The sequence below is a fragment of the Marmota flaviventris genome, chromosome 10 (genome assembly GCF_047511675.1).
Source record: "Marmota flaviventris isolate mMarFla1 chromosome 10, mMarFla1.hap1, whole genome shotgun sequence".
Classification (NCBI taxonomy): Eukaryota; Metazoa; Chordata; class Mammalia; order Rodentia; family Sciuridae; genus Marmota; species Marmota flaviventris.
The window spans coordinates 102,623,746-102,644,008 of record NC_092507.1 but is presented as its reverse complement, the minus strand read 5'-3'; the positions used below and the strand labels follow the sequence as shown (position 1 = coordinate 102,644,008).

General features: G+C 33.9%; 1 protein-coding gene across 2 annotated transcripts in view; it reads right to left on the bottom strand.

Annotated features, from left to right (window-relative positions):
- Nucleotides 1-20,243, bottom strand: part of Cept1 (choline/ethanolamine phosphotransferase 1) — a 36,992-nt gene extending 16,749 nt beyond the window's left edge. Inside the window, exons 1-4 of one of the 2 annotated variants that reach the window (XM_027922017.2) lie at nt 20,155-20,243; nt 12,862-13,271; nt 6,746-6,893; nt 4,755-4,896 (exon numbers count right to left, since the gene is read on the bottom strand). In XM_027922017.2, coding sequence (XP_027777818.1) covers nt 4,755-4,896; nt 6,746-6,893; nt 12,862-13,200 — 629 coding nt within the window. In that variant the 5' untranslated portion in view covers nt 13,201-13,271; nt 20,155-20,243. Of the gene's footprint in view, nt 1-4,754; nt 4,897-6,745; nt 6,894-12,861; nt 13,272-20,051; nt 20,072-20,154 lie in introns of those variants that run through there. The other variant, XM_071618181.1, reaches the window with a different exon arrangement.
- Between the last annotated feature and the right edge of the window lie 20 nt (nt 20,244-20,263).

Sequence of the window (20,263 nt, the reverse complement as noted above, 5' to 3'; positions counted from 1 at the left end):
AGAAAATAAAAATAAAACAGAAATAAAAATAAATAAAATAAAAAAACAACAAGGAAGTCTTTTATTACAAGGAAGTCTTCAATTAATTATTTAGAAATTACTTGGATAAAAAGATAAACTATATTTATCAAACTGCCAGTAGAATACACAGTTTACTAATTTTTTAAATTAACTATAGAAAAGAAAAAGTGGGATGTTATTTGCATAAATAGAAATAAATGTTTGGTGGCATGGTTTTTAGCTAATACGAAATCTTAGAGGCATGAACTGAAAAATTAAATGTACCGTGAAGATTAATATTGTAATTATGAGAACACTAGAAATAACATCTGTAAAATTAGTAGATTCAGAGTTTATAAGAAGAAAGAAGCTTAGAGATCATCTCCTCCAAAGCTCTTATTTTAGAAATTAGGAAATGAGGCTTATGAAAGTTCTGAGCCTTGTTTAAGCTGACACATATACAAAATAATTTGATGATAACGTTTGAGTCCAGATACACTGGACTCACTTCAATTTATTATAATTTTTTTTCTCTCAAAAAGATAATTAAGAGTATTTTTCCTGAAATAATAATTTAAGCAAGAGTTCTGCTTTTACAGTATGGAAGATTTTTTAATACATATTTTATATAAGTGTAGTTTTATTAAAGGTTGCTTAGGGTTTCTAAACATGTATTTATAAAAATGATTTTATACATACAAGTTATAAATTTTAAAATATCTAGATATAGAGGGTTTAGGACTGAAGTGTGTAAATGTGAGCTCTCCCATTTCCTATAATTCATAATCATTTTTAAGAATATTTCATTATAAAAGAGCTTCAACTCATAATGCTTATTTTCTTCTACCAATCCCGTGCTTCCATTAAGTTCTCTAACCTTACTTCCCTCTCCAATCTTTCATAACTAGGCTAAATGAGATCTAGTCCAACAGTACTCATTTCTGTCAGGGCCCTACTTGCTCAGTCCAAGAGCACCATGCAGACAGGGGTCTGCTGAGATGTGAGAGGTACTAAAATTCTATGCAGAAGACAGCTTTTAACTGTGACTAGAGCAAGTGCTACAAAATATAGCTTATAATTTCAGGGAAAATGTATTCAAAGCATATTTGCCTTCTCAATTCTAGACTTTGAATGGAAATTATTTAGCTATGGATGAATTAAAATCCTATTCAAGATACTATGACTATACTCTAGCAATTAAAACACTAACATTAAAGAGATTAAGGAGAACAAAAACTTCTTATTTGGTAAACATTCTATTTCATAAGGTTATTAAAAGCATAATAACCAGAATCTATTGTACGTAAAAAATCCTCAAGATTCTTTTCAATTGTGTATAAATATCAAATGAAAATAACTGAAACAAAAATATTCTAAAATAAGATTCCTTAATGTTCTTAAAGTAGTTTTCACTTTCCTCTAAGAAAGAGTAAGAAAAAGTGATTTTTAAAAATTTCTTTACCCAAGCTACATGAGAATTGATTTTCTCTCCTTTTTAATAAGTAAAATAAAATTTTTACTTTCTCTTCCATGCATACAAACTTCAGGTAAAGTTTAAGCATAAAGATGTCTTTAGAATATATTTATGTATTCTGTAATCCTCCATTGTATTGGTATTTTTATAAATATCTCCTTAAATGTAAAGCACTCACAGCATATTTCTATGAATGCTGTAGCCTGCTTTTAATTTTAAAAAGAAATTCAGTGTTGTTTTCTATCTGCTACTCTATAACTCATTTGGTTTTGTATCTTCAGCTATCTCACTCCATAAATAATGCTCCTTCTCTCTGTTTTCAGTATTTTCTCTCTCTTTTTCTGCTCACTCAAAATTTTTCACTGAAATTAAAAACCTTCCTTTTAGCCTATATTCTGTCCTCTAATCAACAGCTCTCTTCTTCCTATCATAGCCACACATTTCTAAGTATCATTAAATGTTGTGTAATAAGTGGTACTGTATTTAGTTATTCTACTCACTACATTCTGGCTTCTATCCCACCATTACATAAAAACTACTATGGATGGCTCATGCTGCCAAATTCGTTGTGTATTTTTTCTGTCCTCATTTTGAGTCTTGGCAGCACTTGGCATTATTCTTTGTTGAAATACATCCCTCTTCTGGCTTTTCATTCCAGCATTCCTCCTACTCTGGCTGTTCAATAATTTTCATGGGCTTTTTTCTCAGCTTCCTCTCTAAGTTTTCTGTTATTCTATTTGGATGTCTAACAATCATCACATTTCCTAAGTAGCTTTCCTTTAAATAGTTCCTTTTCCTGTAGTCCCTTACTCTACCTTCCATCCAACCACCTAAGGAGTCTTTCTAATTAATATCTGTGCTCTCATTTATTCCCTACACCCAGAGACTATGTCCTACAGTTTATACCTCTTAAGTCTTTCTCTAACCTACTTATTCCTTTCTCACCCTAAAGCACTGATGCTGTGTTAGTTCAGGCTCCATTATCCTCATATTAATTATTCTGATGTCTTCTAACCAGTCTTCTTTTTTTTTCTGTCACATTCTACTCTCTGTCATGTTGCCAGATTGACTATCTAAAAGGTATTTTGTAATTTTGCACCTTTAGGCCTTGCAAAAGTTCCCTGCAGATTTGGGATAAAAGCCCACATTTCTTGGCAGAGCAGAGAAGGTCCCTGATTTTCTGGATCTTTCCAGGCTTATCTCCTGCAGGTATCTTATGATCCAACCATATGGACCTGTTTGCAATTCTCTAAATACATAATTTCATCACAGAAAAACAGAACAAGGGGAATTCTAAGACCGGAAGACAGAAAGCTGTGCTATCAAATCAGTCCTACAAACCTATTTTTCTACTATTTTCATGGTTAATATTTTCTCCTTCCTTAACTTCCCACATCATTATGATTGGTGCTATATTACTTAAAAGGGAAACAGAACACATTAGGACTGGTTGGTAAATAAGCTTTCAAAGTTAACTATGAGATTCAATTTGCAATACCAAAAACAAAAACAAAATGGTTAACTATGAGATAATAACCAATAAAACATCAACTATGTGAAATCCAGATATAACAAATTTTGCCATTTCTGAAAACAGTAGAAAAACTACAAATTAAAACTGAATTAAGGCAAAACCAAATGATCTTAGCGATCTGACATATTTAGTGGTTTATATAATGCAGAGAAAGACTATGAAAATATTATTTAAATAAATAAAGATTATGAAAACAATATTGAGGAAAAAACTGTAAATATTTTCAATTACTGTTTCTTTTATATAAGAACTCTCCAGTCGGGCTCAGTGGCACACATCTGTAATCTCAGTGGCTTGGGAGGCTGAGGCAGGATGATCCTGAGTTCAGAGTCAGCCTCAGCAACAGTGAAATGCTAAGCAACTCAGTGAGACCCTGTCTCTAAATAAAACACAAATAGGGCTGGAGATGTGGCTCAGTGATGAGTGTCCCTGAGTTCAATACCCAGTACCAAAAACCAAACCAAACCAAACAAACATACAAACAAACCTCTCCAATCTATTCTGAGCACTAATCATTTTATAAACTGCTGATGGATACACAGACATAGTTTTCACAACGGATACACATGTCTGCTATCATCTCTAAAAATAAGGGTTCCATCTTAAGATAGATCTTAAACACATTTTCTAGGCCTCTTTATTTTAAAATTATTCCAAGATATTTCTTTTAAATAGTTAACATCCAAAGAATTAGCAAGTATTCAGTTATTGTCATAAGGACATGATAAGTTCAATAAATAAATTTAAGAAAAAAACCATCTGAACTTGTAGTAAACAACTGAATTTCTCCATGTTGTGGCTTTTTCAAGGTCTAAAAAACTAAGTTTACTAAGGTTCTAAAATTAAAAAAAAAAAAATCTATCAATGATTCATCTTTGAGACTGAGATATTCTCTTGTTATCTGCCATCAGAGATTTTTATTTTGACATTTCATGAAGTATACAGTCTTTTCTCAAGGCTTTTTCTCTTTGAATCCTATGCCATGAAAAAAGAATGGTGTAACTTAAATGGTGTAAATAGGATCTGTGATACTTAATTAAAAAACAATGGGTGAGTGCCATCATTAACCAAGTTCCAAAACTGGTTAACTCATTAATACTTATGGAAAAGTACTGATCAACAGGTACAGACTCTTTCTTTAGGAGTTTAAAAGATGTTTATATTTAATTTTTAAATTCTCAGGTATATTTGTTGGCAATAATAAATTATATGATGTGTTCATGTCAACTATGTCAACTGAATTATTAAGAGCTTAGATTTTTATAGATTCATAAAGAACACAATGTAAAAAAAACTATAAACCTAACTAAACTATGAAATTTAGAGATGAATATTGTTCTTTGCTCTCAGAAACTATCTTACTTCCTGAAAACACATTTTTATATATCAAAATAAAACAGTGGGTAAGGTGAATAATGGTAGGGGGGAAGTGAGTTTGTCTAGGAAGACAAATGGAAACAAGTAGAAAGGGGCTATGGTTTTTCATATTGCTTTAAAATATGCTTTTTTGAAGCATATTTTCATATTGTTTTAAAATTATAATTGGGGGGTTCTGATATTTCCTTTTTAAAAAGTAACAGGGGGACATATGATAGTCTATTAGAAAATAGCTATAATAGCTTTAAAACATTTTATTTATTAAACAAATATAGTGATTTTATCAACTCCTGATACTCAAATACCTATAAGCAACCCACATTCTCCATATTTGAAAGTGAAAACAAAATTGTCATTAAGTGTACTTACATTCCAAATCGTAATGTCCCAGAAACATATGTTTGCCAGTGTGCACAATAGAACATGAATGTCCCAGCAAAACAACAAAAAAACATCCAATCAGGATTTGTCCCAAGTTGTACCGCAATACAAGTTCCAAGAACCACAAAAACTGCAGAAAGAAAAATCACGATGAAAACGGGACAAAATAAATAACAAACAATAACTGAGCTGGAAATAACCTTAGAAGAGACAAAATAAAGTATTGTCTACTCTCAGTAATTGATAATAACAGGAAAAGTAGAATATAATCTTTTATGCTACATTTTATCTCATAATTTCAATCTCTTTTTTCACTAAATCACTTGGTGGAACCAAAGTTCTTGAAAGCAACTAAAATACTTGGGCATTTTTTGGAATATTCTCTCGACTTAGTGATACTAATGAGTAGAAAAAAGTTCAAGGCAGTCAAAAAGAAAACAAAAATGAATAAACAAACAACAACAAACCCCAAGGGACCTACTTGCTTCAGGTTGATAACTGTCTTTTCTTATTTAGTAGATATCATGGGTGACATACATAGAAAAAAATATTCCTATAAAAGTATGGAACTTAAACTACAATGCAAAAATTGTCATTTTCAATAAAAAAACAGGATAATGGTATTCTGTGGTCACGTGGTTAGCGTCAAGATACTCAGCTAGCTTTTATTCAGTGGAAGTTTTTTGAATTTTTCTTGACTCTTAGAAGTTATAAGAGCTTAGTTTCTCTTCCTTGTCTACTAAGAAAGTTGTTATCAGGATACAATGAAATAATGATTCATTCTGACATACATCTACATCACCTACAAACCTGAATTCAGGAGATAAAGTCATCAAAGGGCTTTTTTTTTTTCTTTCTTTCTTTTTTTGGGTGGCAGGGTACTCGACCACTGAGTCACATCCTCAGCCCTATTTTTTAATTTAGAGACAGGGTCTCACTGAGTTGATTAGCATCTTGCTTTTGCTGAGGCTGGCTTTGAACTTGTGATCCTCCTGTCTCAGCCTCCCAAGCTGCTGGGATTACAGGCATGCTGGTGCCTGTAAACATCCTGGCTGTTTCCTTTTTAATGCCATGCCAAATGATAAGAGAACTATGGAACCAAATTAAAATAAGGAGAAAAAGTTCCTGTCAGGAAGTCTAGTTAGAAATTCATTTAGTGCTAGGGGTGTAGTTCAACGCTTCAGGCCCTGGGTTTGATCCCCAGCACTGCCAAACAAACAAAACCACCCAACCAACCAAACATTTTCCCTCTAAAATCATACTAAAATATTACTTAAAAACATTGCAACACTAAAGACATATCACCCTGTAATTCATCTATCCTAACACTTTACTGTATTTTTTCTCATCTTTTAAAAAACTGTACATATTTAAAGTACACAATATGCTGTTTTATATGCTATGTATGAAGTGAAACGATTATCACTATTAAACAAATTAACCTATTCATTGCCTTCCATGGTTTTCTTTTTACTTCATGTAGGAACGCCTAAAATCTACTGTTTCAGCAAAAATTTCAATATACATTGATATTAACCACTGTCTTCATATTGCACATTAGATCTCCAGATTCATTCAATCTACTCTTTTTATCCAAGCCCCATTACATATTTATAATCCAAGACTAAAATGTCAATTTAAGATTCATTTAAATATAAAGACCACGAATTATCAAACAAGTCTCCCACTACTGTGCTCATCTGTAATTCATGAGGTTTTCTTTAATAATGACCATTATACCTTAAACCTTAAAAAGATGCCCCAAACCATACTTACGATGAAAAAAATGAACTTAATTTCTAAATTCCCCAATACTGCCAATAATGAACAAATATGAATCAGTTGCAGTCGTGAGGAATTCTTATTTAATTAAAAAATCATTTATTCTGATGACCAAATAAACCCGTATTTATCCTAATGCTGTTTATCAACATGTTTTTATCAGTTACTACTCATTAACATTAAAACAGTAACAATACCTGTTGATAATGAATCACAACCATGATCAAAAAGTTCTCCCAAAGGAGAACTACTATTGGTTCTTCTTGCCTGTTTCCCATCTATAGCGTCCAAAGACTGGTAAATGAAAAGGCCACATGCACAAGCAATATATGCCCACAGAGGTGCCTGTGAAATAAATAAGAAAAGCAAGAGTATTCAGACATATTAGTTACTGTGTTTGGTTAGCACCTTTTTTATCTGCAGATATTATATCTTCATTCTTTAGAGTGAGTGTTTGAAGTTATAGAAGATAAAAGTGCAACATAATTAAGAACTTACTGAAATAATTACGATTGTTAGAATTAAATTCCCTGCTTTTAGGTGTGTTTAAACAGATGCTAGTTAACTACATGGGATCTTTCATATCCCTGGGATTCCACATTCATGGAATCAACTGAGGTTCTATTATATTCAGTATTAAAAACTGTGTCTGCACTATGTTCAGACTTTTCATTATTCCTTAAACAATATAGTATAACAATATTTACATAAATTGGCATTGTATTAGTTATTATAAGTAATGTAGAGATGATCTAAAGCATATAGACAGATATTCATAGCTTATGTGCAAACACCACACCATTTTGTATGAGGGATTTAAGTATCTGCAGATCTTGCTATCTGCAGGGAGGTCTTGGAACCACTTTCCTGTGGATACCATGGGACAACTACTTCTCAGAAATTTTATAGAAATCCATGAGATTTCTTCCATAGAAGCACTCCCAATATGTAGATTCTAAGATCTGAAGAGCCAATTAGTGAATAATCTACTACAGTTTTTCCCAAGTTGTACCTTTCAAGATGTTTAATGGTAACCTCATGTTTGATACTGGGTTAAACAACATTAAACAGATTTCCTTTCTGCAGGACTTTTACCATCCTCTAATATTACTAATACATACTGTGAATACTCAAGAAGGGGAAAAAATTACTGGTATTTTCCACATTTACTTGAGCAGGTAACTTATTTTTACACACATTTCTTTAATGGTTCATGAAACAACACTAGGGAAATGATGGATCTAGTGCAGAGTGCTTAGAACATTATTTTTCAAATATTTATAGTCACATTTTCAAGGAATAGTTTCTCTTAGACAGGAAATGAACTGCTGGTATTAAATTTAAATAGTATGTGTTTAAAAGAGGGCTTTTATTTGGATCACTGTATTTAAGAATGTGGAACAATGTTTTACAATACTTTTCACTATTTTCCCATGCCTAGGCCATGAAAAATTTTTTATAATCACAGGTATCTTCTAAGATACTGGTTACCAGTTACACTGTATTAAACACTTATAGCTGCAAATAATATTTAATATATTCTGTACTGCAAAGGGGTTTCTTTATGAAAGAGATCTGTTTAGATTATTAAAAGGTAAGGCTACTAAAAGGTTCATAGAATGTACTTCCCTTAAGCTAGAGTTTCAAATCCTGAAGACAATAATTATAGTTATATAACCATACTTTACTAAAGCACACTGAAATGGGCAATTAATCCTAGGACTAAGAACTCCCTCTTCTGGGCTTTAGGTCTACTGCTTCTTGCTGCTAAAGTAATCTTATAACTCTCTAGGGCTGTACTGTCCTACACATTAGCCATCAGTACAACTATTTTAGTTTAATTAAATGAAATTAAACATTCAGTTCTTAAGTTACACTAGACACATTTAAAGTTCTCAATTGCCGCTGTAGCTATGGATACCATACTGGACCACAGAGACACAGAACATTCCCAACACCTCATACATTCTCTTAAATGTCTCTGTTTTAACAGACTAGAGAGCTAGGGCTAACCATAGGATTTTAATGGGATAAAAAAGGAACTGAACAGATGCTTCACAGAAGAAATAAAACCAATCAACAAATATAATGAAAATATGTCCAACATCTCTAGCAATTAGAGAAATTCAAATCAAAATTAAGATTTCATCTCACTCCTGTCATTTTGGCAATCATCAAGAACAAGGCAACAATAAATGTTGGCAAGGATGTGGTAAAAAAAGGTATATTCATACATTGCTAGTGGGACTGCAAATTGGTGCAACCATCTTGGAAAGCAGTATGAGGATTCCTCAGAAAACTTGGAATGGAACCACCATTTGACCCAGCTATCCCACTCCTCTGTCTATATCTAAAGAACTTAAAATCAGCATACTACAGTGATGCAGCCACATCAATGTTTATAACAGCTCAATTCACAATAGCTAAACTATGGAACCAACCTAGATACCTTTCAACAGATGAATGAATAAAGAAAATGTCATGTATATATACACAATGAAATATTTCTCATCCTTAAAGAATGAAATTATGACATTTGCAGATAAATGGATGGAGCTGGAGAATATCATGCTAAGTGAAATAAACCAACTCCAAAAAACCAAAGGCCAAATGTTTTCTCTGATATGTGGATGCTAATTCACAATTGGGGGGCAGATGGCTAGGGAAGAATAGAGGTACTTTGGATTAGGCAGAGGGGAGTAAAGGGAAGGGAGGGGGTAAAGGATAGGAAGAATAGTAGAATGAATTGGACATTATTACCCTATGTACACATATGATTACACGACTGGTATGATTCTATATCATGTTCAACAAGAATAAGAAGTTATACTCCATTTATGTATGATGGGTCAAAATGCATTCTACTGTCATATAGCTAATTAGAATTAAAAAAAAAATTTAAATGTTACTATGGAACACATATATATATATATATATATATACACACTCAATCCTAGAAAACAATAATATCTATACATATAAGAAAGAAAAACTTACTCATCTTTGGATTTTCCTTTCTTAATTAAAAATCTATAGAACACTAATCTAATACTTATATGCTTCATGGTCTTATATGGTCTCAGTCAAAAACCTGTGAAAGATACTGAATGAACAAAAGAACACATCTGAGCCAGGATATCATTAACCCTAATAGGAAGATATTGAATAAACCCAATTTTCAAAATCTTGCAATTTTTTTATGTGATTAATTCAGATGAAAAATTAGAAACATATGGTTTTACTAAACTTTTGAAACAGTTTAAGGATTTATACAAATGCAAATATATACATATGTTGGTAGGAGATTTTTAAATTTTTAGATTTTTTAAAATTTTTCTTCCTGAAAGGATACACCAAACAATTGTCAAACATTGTTATGTTTAGAAGAATTGGTAGAAAAAAAAGGATATGCAAGTAAAAAAGAGAAGATTATGCTTTTTGTTTATATCTTTCTATGTTTGAATTATGCTATGTAATTTCCCCCTCTCCTTTTTAATGTCAATAGAAATTAAGCATGCTGTAAGATTATGAGCAATGTGGCATTTTAATTTTCTTTTCATTTTCTACTAACAAATAATATCTAATAAGTTAGATATTAGAAATGGGTAAAAAACAGTACATAAATTTAAATTTTTTTTTAATTTTAATTTTTTTGGTACTGGGGATTGAACCCAGGGGCACTCTGTCGCTGAGCTACGTCCCTAGTTCTTTTTCTTTTATTTTGAGATAAGGTCTCACTAAGTTGCCAAGTTAGCCTTAAACTTGCAATCCTCCTGAGTCACTGGGATTTTATGTGTACCAACATGCCTGATTTAACAAGTTAATTTTTGGTAAGTTAAATCAAAAGCATTAAACTTAGCAATATAAAAACAAAAACAAATCAGCATTTAAATAAAAAACTCTTATGAATATAGTCTAAAAATTATATTTATTTTCAACAAAACTCTTACTGAAAATGGTATAGCTCAGTTCTGGTTTTCATGTGTGTAAAATAGACAACACTAACTTCATTTGTCTTGTGTGGCAAGGGTAACTCAAGCATATTAACATACATCAAACTGCAAGACAAAAACTCAAATGAATTTCTGGTACTAAAACCAAAACTACTAGATGAAGTTTAATATTAGTAACAAAAAGATCAAGGAGATACTGAAAAGAGAAGTCTACATTTCTACTGCAGGAATCTGAAAATGTAGGAATTTGAAAAATGGGGACTAACTCACCTTCCTTTCTTATCTATTAGGAAGTTAAAACCATTAAAAGTGACCTTTTCTACCAAAGAAATGGGTAAAAAACAGTACATAAAAAAATATGAAGAACTGATAGTATATGTAGACATAAATCTTCTTGATCATTTACTGGTAAAAGGCCTAAAAGAATTGCAGCCATAATGAAGGTTTATAAATTTATAAAACCTTTGGCTCCAAAATGCTTATAGGCAAAAATATAAAACTCAATAATAAGGACTTGGATGAATCTATGACTTCATATGTTATATATTATTAGAAGAAATCAAAAATGGAAGGGAGATTGTGAGGAAGAATAACAGGCTATATACTTGAATTTTTTTAAAAAATTAATGAAACAATAACTATCTACCACTTATTAATAAGCATTATAGGCTAAGCACCCTAAATGCATGATCTTTCTTAATTCTTATAATATTACAAAGTAAGATCTAGAAAGACTAAAGTATGACTCAGATAATTTATATACTTACTGAAGATCACAGAGATAATAAGGAACTATTACAGAAGATAGGCCTGGCTTATTTTGATGTATTCTGATTTGAACATAACAAGTATTTCTAGCATGCAGCTATAAATGCATTCAGGCATGTCTCCTGCAGGACATTACCTTCCCTTGTAGAGCACTGAACAGTACCTTGATTCCCCCCAGAAGTTTGCTGTTATCAGAGTATTTCCCATTCTGGAACTCTCCCCAAAGGTTTAACTAATTCTAGAGTTATTCCAATAATTCCAAATCACAAACAGTGGCCAAAGAAAAGCATTATAGGAGAACATGGAACCTGGTAGGTTCTAGGGTATTCAATAATTGATGATTATTGTCTGATCCATCTTTGATCTTCATCGTAGATCTAACTTTAGACTATTGAAGGGCTTCAGTGGAATCAACCCCATTTTCTGTTGTTCTAACAAACAGATTTGTAAAATCTGGACCAAACTTTTATAGAAGTAGCAGTGAGGGTCTCAGTAAGCTCCAGGTGAACTGCTGGAGGAAATGTGATGAAGGACCCCAGGACGGGTTTAAATGATTTTATTAGACTTTGTATTTTAAGTGTCCTAAATGAGGTACAGCAAGATACTTAAGAAAATGAGGGAAAATCAGTCATATAATCTGTATAAACTGTATTTGAATAGTAAAAGAGGATTAAAATAAACAAACATCTGGAAAACAAAAGTCACATGCCTTAAGGGTAACTGTGACCTTTAATAGCCATTCACTTAAGAGATAAAGGAACTGGATGGTAGTAACTTTATCTGAATAATCTACTTTAAAAAAACTAACTTCAAGCCTAAATTAAGAGAAGGAATGTTGTGGCCATTATGATTTCATGTAATTTAGAGTCACTTTTACATCTTTAGTTCCAGAGTAACCAGACAGATTATTCTGATTAATAAAGGCAGAACAGATATTTCTGATTCTTTTCCATCTACCTACTTTAGTTTACCTTTTGATAAGAAAATTAAAAAAAAAAAATCAATATACCCATTTGGATGAAGAGTTTTAGTTTTATTTTCAAGTAATGGATAGAGAGTATAATATAAGAGCAGAAGAGAGGTGTGGATTTGAGAAGGTTTATATAGTCTTTGGAAGCAATACCACGCTTTCTTAATGGCAGCCAGAGCAGGATATGAAAAAGAGCAGGATATTGACTTGTTTTTTACATTTACTTTCCCTTTTTAGAAAAGTGATATACCTGAAGTCTATCAGCCACATATTTACAAGAAGAGAAAAGGGATATTCAACAATTCTCTCCGGAAGGGAGAGAAAAATGTTTTTGATAGTACTGGTTTATAGTTATGCCATCTCAAATACCAGACTTTTCTCTCTGATCATTTTAAACTTTACTAAGATTTTTATTCAACCATTTGGAAAACAAAATATAAAACTCTTTTATAAAGGGATGAAATTTTACATGTAAATTCTGCTAACATTAATTAACCTACTAGTATCAAGTATACCCCTTGCTTCTGGTTTCTAATAAGCATTATTTAAAATGACCCAGAAATCCCAATTACAATATTCTGATACATAAGAAATATTATGTATTGGTAAGAAATCCTCTTACCTGCTCTGTAGCTGTAGGGCAGTAGAAGACTAATAAAATAGTTGTACAGATGTTTATTGATAGTCCAATGATGGTGATGAGATTTGGTGCAATCCAGGATGGAACTCTTCCTACTAGCCATTCCCAATATCCTTGCATTAAGGGCTCAAGCAGGGACCGTCCAGCACTTTGATATCTGTGTTCTTCTAGCCGCTTTAGTTGGTGTCTTGACAATGGTGGTGTAGGTAACTGAAACAACTTATTTAATACACACCCTGTAGTACTCATATGCCCAAAGCCCATGGGGGACTCTGGGTGAGAATCTCCACATCGTTTCCTTGTTGGCCGATGCCCACTCATGGATCTTGGTTTTCTTTTATTTGGAAATAACAATTAACCTTTCTTGTAGTTTTTTTGTGATTCGTGTTTACCTGAAAAACAGGATATACTTGTCAGCTACTACTTACATTAGTATCAGCAAATTAAAAAAAAAAATCAACCTGCTAATAGAATAATAAATATCAAAGAGAAATCAGAAAACCAGGGGCCCAATTTTTGTTCTAGTTCTTACTGAAGGTTTATAATCTCACTTTTAAGTGAAAATTATTAAGGGGCTTTAATAGTCATCGGTTTCATGTTACTTTACAGTTTGTTTGACTTTGCAGCTCACAATCTTTTTTTCTATCTCACATACATTTTTTTTTCTATCTCAATACTATAACAGAACAAATGCTAGAAATAATCTAATCTCTTCATATGCATATATAGAAATTGAGACCCCCAAGGCTAGGAAAGTAGTATTAATACCAGAGGAATGACTTGATTAAAATGGATCTTAAACTAGATTTTTATTTAATGATAATAGCTAACATTTAATATTGAACACTGATATTAACCTAAACCTTTATAACTTTTTTTTTTTTTTTTTAGTACTAGGGATTGAACTCAGGGGCACTGAATCACTGAGCCGCATCCCCAGCACTATTTTGTATTTTATTTAGACAGGGTCTCACTGAGTTGCTTAGTGCCTCGATATTGCTGAGGCTGGCTTTGAACTTGCAATCCTCTTGCCTCAGCCTCCCCAGCTGCTCGGATTACAGGTGTGCGTCACTGTGCCTGGCAAGATAGGGACTATTAATCACCCTCATTTCTACAGAAAAAGAAACTAAGGTAGTGCAACTGACTGACTTGCCCATATCACAGAGTATAAGAGGTGTTCAAAAGAACACAGGGTTTCTGCTTATGCTAAATCAAAAGACAAAACTTCTTATTGGTGAAAAGGGATACAAATGATATTCTAGATGGGAATAAACAGTAAGAAAAAAATTAACTCTAAGAAGACAATACCATATATGTATCAGCAGAATGATCCTACAAAATGAGGAAGTAGTAAGAATACAGGATAAGAAGATGTGATGACTGCTGATAAAAAAAAACCTAAGTTTAAGCCCTGAAACCTTGTTCAAGATTTAAAAAAGATTCGCAACAAAATACTTATAATAAGTAATTAAACAGCATAAGAAAAACAATTATATCTTCAAGTTTAACAATGCATAATACACACACACACACACACACACACACATATTCATCAGAATGGAGAAGGAAATGAGAACAATTAAAAATTAGCACAAAGCTGAGAATGGTAGTTTATGCCTGTAATCTCAGTGGCTCCAAGGCTGAGGCTGAGGATTTCAAGTTCAAAAACAGCCTTAGCAACTTAGTGAGATCCCGACTCTAAAACATAAAATGTGCTGGAGATGTGGCACAGTGGTTAAGTGACCCTGGGATCAATCCCTGATACCAAAAAAGAAAAAAGAAAATTAGCAGATGACCTCAATGGTTTTAAGTGGTAATGGACTAGAGTAACACGGTAAGAATGGAAATATGAAGAAGACAGTCAAGTTTACAGGTTTTCTATTTGGAAGGAAAAATCAGTAGAAAGTGCTCATGTATGGCTATGAGAGGTGAAGCAGAAGAAAAAAGGAATCAACAGCTAAAGATTAGTGGCACTGCTTTTAAAAGATAAAATTAGAATGGAAAACCAGTTAGTTATTTTTTGACATTTTGGGGTGGGGGATGAGAGAGAAACTGAGGTGAAGTGTAAGCTATAGGACTAGAAGATATAACGGGTAACAATTATTTTTAGGAATCCCCCTACCCATGGCTTCTCACATGCTGGGATTATAGGCATATGTCCCCACACTTGGCTGATAAATGCAACTTTTAAGTAGAGATATTTTAGACAAAATCAAGACTAGAGTTTGAGTAAAAGATGAAAATTTTGCCATTACTTAGAAGCTAAAGTCCAGTAAAGACTAGAAAGTAGAAAAGGTTTGAAGGGATTAGGTATGGAGAGAAAAGCAAAAGAATGAAGAACATTGTGGGAAATCCATAGTTAATGAGTAGGAGGAGAAACAGCAACTCTAAGAAGATTAAAAAAAAAAAAAAAGGAATAATCTTCATAGAATAAAAAGGGTAGTAACAGTAGACCAAGAGAGCTGTATTTTGATCTTCTGGTCAAAAACTATCTAGAAAGTAGTATGTAATTCCCAGAAGTGATGAAGTATGGGAATGTAGAATGTGATAGAGAACTCAGAACCTCTCAATAGTAGATCTGGTAATCTATTAGCAAAACATGTAGTTGATGTTTCTTCTCCCCCTCCCACCCCACCCATGACAGGATCTGGTTTATTCTGTTGTAATAGGGTGGTCTTGAGTGGCAGGAGCCACCTCATACTTGATTAAGGGATGAAATAGAGCTAATGAAGGCCAGTGGTTGGAGAAGTTAGGAGGTGATGGCAGTACAGGCCATAGGGACAACCAGACATGGCTGAGCTGGACATGTAGATACAATGTTGGTGTCACATATGAACCAGGATATTTTCCCTATATTCTCATAAATATTCAATTTCGAAATTTTTAACATCATTAATGACCTAAGGTGGCATTCAACATTTCTGCCAATCGTGTTTCTTAGCATTTGCCCAGAAAACAGTCATTGTAGTCAAGCTAACTTCCTTAAATACATTTTCAAAAATCTCAAAAAAAAAAAAATTATCAGTGCTTCAATTCAACTAAGTGAGGTATTCTGAAGTAAAAATATTTAAATTCAAACCAAAATGATAAATCAAAACTAACTTCTCACTACTTCAAAGAATTCTTCCTCACAGATATATCACAAAGCTATTGATTAAAACTACTTTTAAGTGATGTCTGTATAATGTTAAACAAATAGTAATGGGATCACTTGAGATCAATTAAACCAATAACCACCAAAACACTTAGTATTATAGTAGCCAAATTTTCTAGTCAAACTGAATGATGCATTTTCATATTTGGTAAGAATAATCAGCTTTGATAGAATTTCACTTGATAGAAGAATAAAAAGTTGAGCCAACCGCATCTGAATTTTATTGTTGCAGTGTTCCATTCTTCTATTATTAAAGTTCATACAGTGAGGGTGCTAGCTTGCTTTTGGCACTGAACAAGTACAAGCAATTGATCCTAATGGTTTTAAATTTGAGCGTTTGGCAGGACTAGTTAACAAACGGATACTTTCCTTCTGAGTTTCCCCTTCATGACCTAGATTTCTTTTAACCTTTTACTTTTCTTTTAGAAAAATCTACATTTTGACAAACCTTTGCAGATCCAGCCATTATATAATTCATACTTGAAAAGAGACAATGAGTTTTTGAAGGGGTTCCTTGCCAACATTTCAATTTGGCAACACTGTCCTTGTGGAGTTATTAGCAACAACAATGCAAACATAAATTCAGATACATGTAGCCCTTGACATACAGATGGACACTTTACTTTCAACACATGTAAATAGCTACAGAGGTTACTCATACTACCACAGGTCCAACTCCATTCTTTCTCCAATCATATGTGAGGCGGGGACTATAGTCATGAAAACCATCTCAGAAAAAAAACAGGAGCTTCTGAATTTTAGCAAAAGGAAAAACAAGCATGTCAAGGGAGTAGATACAAAAGGAGGACAGACTATGTGGAGAGAAAAGTGAAAGGATATAGGAAAGGAACTGTGTAAAGGAGGTACAAATATAACAAAACTTATTTTAACCATGAGATTTTTTTACGGAATCAAGCCTGTGCTCAGAAGGATAAGCAGAAAATGTCCTTTCTCACCATAGGTGCAAGAAACTAAAACAATAAAAAAGTAAAAAATTTAAAAAAGTAAAAAATTAAAATTATTGCTGGCTAGCCTAGAAAAAATTACCCACCAATCAAACCAATTTTTATAAGAAAACGTATTCCAAGTTCTAAATTCATCCAGCCAATACCTAAATCTAGTGAACAATACAGATAAGGTCCCAGCTCCTGTGCACAGTGAGGAAACAACTGAAAACTTGTAAAACAAGTAATAACATTGCAAGGTGTAATGGGCTCTGTGGGAAAACAAAATGCTGAGCCAGAAAATAGTTGGGAGTACATGTTTTAAATAGGGTGACTGAAGTTTCTGAGGAAGTAACTTTTATTCCAAACTTAGGAAAAGAAGGAAGGAGATGGTTTAAGGGCAAGAAGAAGAATAGTTTAAGAAAATGGAACAGGCTCTGAGGCAGAAGAGAGCTTATCTTTTTCAAGTATCTGAGGAATCACAATGGATAGACAAGAATAAACAAGATAGAAGAGTGGAACAGAAATGAAGATAAAAAGAGTGGACAAAAATGAAGTTTGAAAAGTTAGACAATGCAGAAGCAAACAGCTGAGATTTTATTTTGATGTCATGGAAAACCATCAACAAGCTTACAAAGAAACCTACAATTCTGGACACAGGGTAATTGTTAACTGAGGATAGTTTTCATAAATCATAAAACTGAATATTTTAAACTGTAAAAAATTCCCACTGCCTTTAAGGCTCCAGAGTCCTGCACTCTTGGTAATACTTGATGCACTTTGAACATTTTCTGTTTATTGTGGGTCCCCCCGCCCCTTCCTCTCATCACACACATTGCTTAGTAATTTCCATATTTGTTAATATTTTTTTCTTTCTATCTTGTACCATACCTAGCACTAAGTAATTAGTACATACTTAACAATGAACAAATATGGACACATCTAGTATTTAATGAGCACTTAGTTGTTCTAGATATTAAGGAAATAGAAAGATTGAAATATTCCATATTCTCAAGAAGCTCAAAAGGTGGTTGGGGGGGTTGTAGTCTTATAAATAGATAAATTATAACACAATGCCAACAAATTGTTTGGGGAGTCCAAAGGAGAAGACATATGGTCTGACAAAGCATTTTCTTTGTACATACATGAATATTTATGTGAAAGTCCAACAAAAGTACAAGATTATAATCAGAGATATTTAATGAATACACTTACTAAAATTACACACAATTGTGGGCCTTAAAAAGTCTATCATGTAAAACATTTGTGTTTATAGTGGCTGAGGATAATGGCATTTGCCTACCATATTTCTGTTGTGACTTTAGCATAGGGTACATCTGACTATCACATTAAAAAAAAGACAAAAGATAAAAACCAAAAAACTTCAACTGCTGAGCAGAGGACAAGGTAAACTATTTCTGTTGTGACTTTAGCATGGGGTACATCTGACTATCCCATTAAAAAAAAAAAAAGACAAAAGATAAAAACCAAAAAACTTCAACTGCTGAGCAGAGGACAAGGTAAACTTACACAATATCCAACCTGTTATGTGAAATTCCAGAATTTTCACTCCTCCCCCCACATCTAAGGGTGCCAAGTTTTGATCTGCATTGATTCAGCATTATGTTTACAATCCTTTCATAGGGAATTTGTGATACGTAACTCCTTCCCACCTTATGGTACTACCAAAGGAAAATACTAATAGCTGGCACTACCAGGAAAGGAAGCATATTATAAAGAATAAGAAAGGAGAAAGGAAGAAAGAAAAAGAAAACTAATAGGAAAAAAGGATTAAATTCAGCATTACTTAACAAATGATACATACAGCAAGTTTACAGAAACAAAAGCCTTTTCAGCAGACTTGGAAGCAAAAATACTACGTGTAAAACAACTTGGATCTAGTGTTTTGCTTAAGTGCAATCTTGCATTCTTTAAGAAAGGAAGTAAGTTTCTGGGGGAGGGCGGGGAGCAAAAGTCTTGCATTTCATAGAAAATTTTAAAAAAGAAAATATGCACCCTAGAAAAAAATTGCTATGCAATAAAATGTAACTGTCCTTAATAGGAGAGGCAGACAAGAGTCGTAAAGACAAGTTGTACAAGAAGCTTTTAAGTACTTTTCTCAGCACAGTACAAATACGCAGCAAAATCCTTTCAGAACTTCAATCCCTGGAATTTTATGCAAAAGCCAATTGTTCTAAATTGGTAATATTATAAACACCCTCATCTCAATCTATGTTGTTTTTTGAGCCAGTCAAGTACAAAAGTATTCGAACACATTTCTACAAGTTCGACAGCAGGAACTAAATATTCTGACTACGTTCAGATAAAACATTAATATTTGTTCAAAAGCATCCGTCTACTGTAGTAGAGATTCGCTTAACTAAAAGATCTCAAGCAAAATCACACATTCAACACCAATGATGCAAAATCACACACACACACACACACACACACACACACACACACGACACACGACACAAAAATGCCACGCACGGAATTCTAGAACACAAACAAGGATAAATGTAAAGATCTCATTCATCTCAGCATTCCTGGGCACACTGGCCAACACCAGCGATCCTTCAGTCCATTCTCCTTCCAAGAATATTGCTGAAATTAAACCCCAGCTGGCAATCTCAGAGAGCTCGTCAATACGGGTTGAAATTTCTAGAAAAGTTGCTGACCAAGAAGCGAGGCCCAGCCATGAAACACCACCACCGCATTCCAAAAGGAAGGCAAGCCCGGCGCAGGACGCCACACGGTTCGTGGACCCGGCAGCACCGGGGCAGGAGGGTGTGGACCTGACAGGCAAGGTCGGTTCCGCGCGGGCAGCGCCCCAGCCCTCGACCTGCCCAGCGCTGGCCAGGCAGGCGCTTCTCGCTCCCACAACCCTCGGCTTCCACACAGCTCCGGGGCTTCCACCCCCGGACTCCGCCACCTCAGCCTCCAGAGTCCCCGAAGGGGCCAGGAGTCGCCCCTCGTCCTCCCCACAACCCCGCGCGCGAGGCCACCCGGTTAGAGGAAGAAGGACGGCGTCTGCCTCAGCGAGTCCATCCGCATTATATCGTAATGCCCACCCCTAAGCATCCAGTCCTCTCTTCACTCTGCCTGGGAGAAACGCCTCCCACCACGTCCTCCACTTCCCAGCCGCTTCCCCAAGACCGATCCCCGCAGTCTTACCCCGACCTCAACAAGCACACCCCTAGAAATAACAACTTCGACTCCTGCCGACTGGATGAGTGATCGGCGGCAGCACTTTCACGACACTTTCGCGATTGCCGTAAAGGTA